Here is a 6562-nt window from a genome sequence, read left to right on the forward strand (position 1 = left end):
CTGGAAGTCCAACATACGGAAAGTTCTAGTATAATATACTGGAGATTGGAGCACATGTGTATGAACTTCCAGCATATTATGCTGGAACTCCAGTATATTATACTGGAATATTTTCTGGATCTTGAATAGTATTTTCGTTCAAATTTATCTTTACATGAAAAGTGACTAAATTTCTATTACTTTTGAAACTGTGACTATTTTTCAATTAGCAATTATGAATCTGATTATTTTTTAATTTCACCCTAATTATTGTGACATGAGATCGCTGGTTCCAAACATTAATTTTCGCAATTAATCAATGTAGCCAATAAAGAGAGGTTCCTACTTAAATGTGGTCAAAAGGGCAATAAATTAATAACCAACGGTGGGCCAGTAAGAGCGCCTTATTTATAGCTTTATTAAGCAAATCATTTACTATTAGAGTTGGCCTGGCCAAATCCTCGAGTTGCTAGGGTCGGAACTAAAGTGTCGAATGTCTTCGTTTTTCATTTTGATTGTAGATATCAATAGCTCTATTTTATGAAAATAGAATTTACATACTCAGGGATTACATAATAGTAATTCTAATATTCAATTGTCATTCAAAACAAAACAAATAAAGGTATGCAGCTTTTTATTAGCAAACTTTTTAGTTGTCATATTCACATTTTACACTTAATAGTATGCATTTCTTAAAAATAATAAGATGCTGAAAAGCATAAGATACTGAACTTACTTTTGCTATATTTTACATTTAACTTACTTATCTTGAACTTATTTTTCCATACCTGATCAAATACAAATATAATTGAAACCTATGGATTACTATAAACCACTATGCTACTTTTAATAAATTAAACTATTTAAAAAAACTGATAGCTTGTTGTAAAGGAAATAATAACAATGCAATTAATAAGAAGAGTTGACTTCCTTAGAACACATAACATGCCATCCGTCATTTATTTTTTGATATATGAACAGCCAGAATCATGCATTAACAGATACCAAAATCCTAGAGTACAAATATTATATGTATGTGCTTAATGCTCTCTCTGCACATACTGGTACATAAATAATAATATTACAAAAAAGGATTTTTACGGTATGTTTGGGTTGTTGGAAAAGGGGTCTAAATTTATGAGGGGTAAAATCACTCTTTTTGCCGACAATATCACTCAAAAACAAATATCTATCATGTCCAAAGCTAAATTTTCCATCATCAGAGATTCCACTTCTCTTGAGCAGTTCATATTTGCACCTCTGCTTCCATTTTCTGCATTTACAATCAAATCAATTACAATTCAGTCTCTATTATTCGAATCTAATTGATGTTTTTTTTTAACTTTGGCCAAATGGCCCTGACCACTTAAACTTGCACAGTTTGCAAATTCGATACATATAGACTTACACTTTTTCTATTCGAACACTCAAATATTAACTTTGTAAGGAAGGAGCAGCGAGTTAAATTATAGTACTAATTTTGTTAAAAAAATATTCTGTCACTGAATATGAGTTTTTTGTGTTCTAAAAATTTTGAACTACTATAGGTAATGTACATACCGTAAATGGAATTAGGCATTGTTTGGTTGAAGGTTGGAGTGGCAAACTTCTTGAGAGGACAAGAGGAAAGTGGAAGAATTGGAATATTTTGACAATTACAGATCTCAATCATGTTGCCATCTGGATCATGAAAGAAGAGTTGATCCACAGTGACTCCACCTTCTTTCACAGTTGCTGTTACATACTCAATCTTCAACTCATCCAATCTTTCTATAATGAGATCCATATCCGAACACTGGAATGAAATGTGGTTATCTTTTGGGTTTATCTTTCCCTTCTTTGACTGTGCATCTTCTTTTCCTAATAAATGTATTCCAATTCCATGGTTGAACAACCTGCAAAAATCAACTCAAATATATCAGATTTGTTATCGTTAGACAATTTTCAAATCTTAGAAAGCGTAACAATATAACCAGGAGGTCATTGTTTAAGTTGTAAAAACGGTCTCTTACAAAAATACAAGGTAAGGTAATGTAGTTTGATCATTCGCTGGATCTCGTGCATAACAAGAGCTTAGGACGTCCGTTTTCAAAATCTTAGGGCAAATGCATGTAAAAAACAAATTAATTAAAGAGAGAATGTGTGTGTTTATTCATACCAAGCTCCATCAAAGTCAAAGGAAGAGGGTCTTTTGATGAGGACAAAACCAAGAACTTGCTCATAGAATTGGGCAGATCTGGCAACAGATTTGCAGACATAGGAAACATGGTTCAATGCCAACAAAGGCATCCTCTTTTCATCATCAGACGAAGAGGATGTTGTTGATGAGTAATCTGATGACCAGTTGAAGGTTGTCTCTTCAGCCAACTCACTTTTCACTATCTCTCTCCCCATTCTGATTTTTATGTTAATTCAACACTTGAACAAAAGGTAAGAATTTGAACTAGTAGCTAGATAGAAATTAAAAGAATTACTAGTAATACTCTATTTTCTTGATGTGGAACTTTATGTTGCAAAGCACACATATATATAAGCAAGAAAGACTAGACTAAGGGTGTTTAATAAAAGGGTTTGGTGGGGGTGGGGAGGGGCAATTATATTGTACATATCAAATACTACGTCCATACACGTCAATAAATCAGTGTGTATCGTATGATCTTATCCACCATCACCACTTGTGTAATTAACCCCTCAAATTCAAATATCATATCACCAACAACTATTATTTGATGCACTATCCCAGCAATATCACGTTTTGGTTGTCCATACTCTTTGAGTCTTTACGCGGATGACTTTGTCAAACCACATGACTACTACTCATCACAACTCTCCTGCCTACTCCCTTTTTATTCATTCTTTTTTTTGGTCCTTTTTATTAAGTTATTTTTGTGTGATTTAGTGGTAGCAAAATGGTTTTAAAAAAAGTTATTTATCCATATTATTCATTAAAAAATGGCGGGTATGGATAAACAATGGATAACTAATGGATTTAACATTTAAATTTGTAAAGCCTCAAATTGGGGGTTTCTCAAATTTAGCAGACTAGGAATTCTCCTAAAAGTGATCATATTCAAGAAGACATGGATAATATTGATATCCATATTATCTTCCGGTTAACCCATTTTTTATCCGTATTAAATATGATTCTGGTCAAATAATTTATCCGTTTTTGCATTATTTAATTTCGACCCGTCCGTATCCGACCTGACCCGTCCGTTTGCCGCCCCTAGTGTGATTTATAGTGTTTTGGTTCGAGTCGCTGCAATCGCTTCGATCCATCTCCTCGGTGAAAAACCGTAATATGCTATGAAGAATTCCTACCAGCAGACTTCCCTCTTATAGAACGGGTAAGCCGTCAGGTCAAAGTATGTATTTGAGGATTGCCTCTCCGTGACAGATGTCTTCCTCCTCATTTTTTCAATAACAAATTCAAATAGGCTTGACCCTTCTGCTTGGGTTATTTGTGACTGTTGAATCCTCCCCATAATCTTTGATTATTGACTTCTCCGTAATCGAACCTGCCATCGACTTCATTAGTCACTTCCCCTGCATGGTCAACTCTTGCCGGGTTAATATATTTGAATTAATCATATATTTATTCTTACGCGTAGAGATACCTATTTATAGTGGTTTGTTCGTCAGAAAAGAAACCTAGAAAGAGGAAGAGTCACTAAGACAAGAGAGCTATAGGTAAGCAAACTCGGTTCCGCCTCTGGCTGAGGAGGTAAATTCAAATCGATAGGCGGTCTCCTCGAAGAGTTTTTTGATGGGTCTAGTCCTTTAGTCTCTCAAACAAAACTTCTCCAATCGGCCTCTTTCTTCTCATTATTCTGTTGGGCCTAGGGTACTACGGCCTTTTTTATTCCACGTGGAATCAACCATTTATGTTATCGTCAGAATAAATTGTCTATATCATACCTCCTTGGGGTGTAGTCTTTTCACAAATCTTAAGTGAACATGAAATACTTAGTGCGCCAAATCGTCGTTTATCTTATTACTTTTTTGAAGCGGAAACTGAATTATCAGATGGCGAGTTACCCCTTTTCCTCATTCTCCAATCCGTAATATGAATCATATGATTTAGCAACCCCCCCCCCCCCCCCCCAAAAAAAAAAAAATATGAATCATGTGCGCAACTCCTGCATAAGGCCAAAACTGTAGAATCTCGGACAAACAAATGCCTGTGAGAAACAACTAAATAAAGTCATTTGTGCCAGACTAATAACGCTTTAAGAAGATGCCTTACTAAACATTAAAAAAATATTAAAATGTTTTGCATACTTTGCCTCTTCATAGAACAGTTCTATAAGTGTTTGAAATTTCTTTCATCGTATAGAGTGCTCACTTCTTTTCTTTTTATTTGGTTGAAAACGAAGTATATTATAAAAGAGTGCTAACTTCTGAAGCTAGAAAAAAAACGACAGACGTAAGTATATATTAAAGTCCACAATCTCAACAAATCTGCCGTTGTCTATTACTCCTACTACTAAGAACTGCCAATTATACTCCATTACTTATAAAGGGCTGATCCAACTAGGTTTTTCTATTTCCTCGTACGTTATATCTTTTGATTTGGCGACTTGGGTACAACAGAAATTTTAAGTTTTGGTAGTTGGTTATTTTAGTATCTCTTGGTCCCAATACCTTCATCGTGACTTTTTAACCATTAGGACTAACTACAATATGACGAAATTGTCAATATAGTAACTATATAAATGATCACGTCATTCGGTAATAATAAGATTACAAAGTCGTGGTAGAATATTCATGTGCTTCATAATTATATCTATATAGGTCCAATTTTGGACGACCACTGACGAATACGGCAAGGGACAAGGCCCTTACGACGCAGGGTCCTTTGGTCGTTGTAGAGGGCGATGACTGACAGCGATTAGTAAACGCACGACATTTGTAGTAGTGTAGGAGACATGAAGAATATACTTTTCGAATATTCTTTATGTAATACTTTATAGGGTTTAGGAGGGTATTGTCCCTTATAAATAGAGGGAGAAGACTTTGTAAAGGGGGAGCGAAAAGTAAATACAAAAAAAGACAACTTTTGTTTATTACAGTTCTGGAATCCACACATCATTTTTTATCTTGGTCAATAGCATCCATTGCAATATTTCTCTACATTCGAAGTTATTATATTCACGATTAATCGTTTGATTTCGGCGTAAGCAGTAGTATTCACCTTATTCATCCCTTGTATCTTTTAATCTAGATTTTATTATGCTTGGCTGAGATTTACCTCTTCATCTTCATCAATTGGTTTAATCAAAAAAGTTTCAATATCTTTTGGTCAAACAATTTGGCGTCGTTTGTGGAGATTTCTTTAGTTAAGATTTTAGTCTCATCTAGACTCTTGAAAGGGATAATCACCTCTTCCTAGCTTTGTACAAACTAACAATGGCAGGAAAAGGAGATGCAAGGCAAAAAGCAATAGTAGGCATCACAACCAACCTCGAACACCATCAACGAAGACAGCAGGGAAGATAACGAAAACGAGACACCAAACACCATACCCAGGGGAGATGCTTCACCTCCCCTGCACGAAAGCATAACTGTTTCGCGTGAGAAGGAAGCCTCCACATCTGCAACAGGAGAGGCACCACCTGTAGTAAGAAGTCTGCTGGAAGAATGGCTAACAAGTACTCTGAACACCATACTCGATAAGCTCGCCCAAAGGGATAACAAGAATGTTGCACATGCAGATGTCACGATAAACGCTGATGAGCAAGATGCCCCTCGTACAGGTAACACTCATGTCGCTAATGACGCAGGTAATGATACGCTAGCAGGCGTTTTAAAGAAAATGGAGGAGATGGAAAATGAGAATAAGGCACTCCGTGACCAAATGAAGGAACACCATGAAAGGGTTGACAAAATCCCCGGCGCCCCAAAGTTGTTGCTAAAACGCAACGTTGGTCAATTCGTCGAGCAACCATACAATGAAGAAGCGCCCCCCCTATGCCATTCCAAAGACCTTCAAGATGCCGCCCTACCTAAAGATATATGATGGTACTACCGATCCAAAAGATCATATCATCCACTACGTCACGACGGTAAAAGGTAACGATCTTTCAAAAGAGCAGGTACTATCGTTGTTGTTGAAAAAGTTCGGCGAAACCCTAATAGGGGGAGCCTTGACTTGGTACTCTCAACTACCGACACGCTCGATAGCAACGTTCGAGGAAATGGCATACAAATCTGTCACCGCCCACATAGAAGCCAAAAAGGTAGAAGCTAGGGTAAACGATATATTTGCCATAAGACAAATGCACGGCGAGGGACTCAGGGACTTCCTAGCTCGGTTCAACAGGGTGAGAATGAGCTTACCGAATGTGTCAGAAGGAATGGCAGTAGCAGCCTTCCAGAATGGACTAAACAGGAACGGGTCGAGCGCGACCAGAAAATTTCTAAGCAGGCTCATGAAATACCCTCCAACTACTTGGGAAGAAATCCATAACGCCTATTGCACCGAGGCACGAGCCGACGAGGATGACCTCAATGGCTCAACCCAACAGTTGACGTCATTTCAAACTGAAGCAAAGAAAGATCGTCGCAACGACGGTCGAAGAGA

General features: G+C 36.8%; 1 protein-coding gene across 1 annotated transcript; it reads right to left on the reverse strand.

The window, feature by feature from the left end:
- Window positions 1-937: 937 nt before the first annotated feature.
- LOC107759301 (glyoxylase I 4-like) lies at window positions 938-2485 on the reverse strand. Its single transcript, XM_016577188.2, has 3 exons — window positions 2138-2485; window positions 1540-1874; window positions 938-1252 (listed from the first exon to the last, which is right to left on the reverse strand). The coding sequence occupies exons 1-3, from the start codon at window positions 2371-2373 to the stop codon at window positions 1155-1157; spliced, it is 669 nt and encodes a 222-aa protein (XP_016432674.1). The 5' UTR covers window positions 2374-2485; the 3' UTR covers window positions 938-1154.
- Between the last annotated feature and the right edge of the window lie 4077 nt (window positions 2486-6562).

The sequence above is a fragment of the Nicotiana tabacum genome, chromosome 7 (genome assembly GCF_000715075.1).
Source record: "Nicotiana tabacum cultivar K326 chromosome 7, ASM71507v2, whole genome shotgun sequence".
In the NCBI taxonomy this organism is placed as follows: domain Eukaryota; kingdom Viridiplantae; phylum Streptophyta; class Magnoliopsida; order Solanales; family Solanaceae; genus Nicotiana; species Nicotiana tabacum.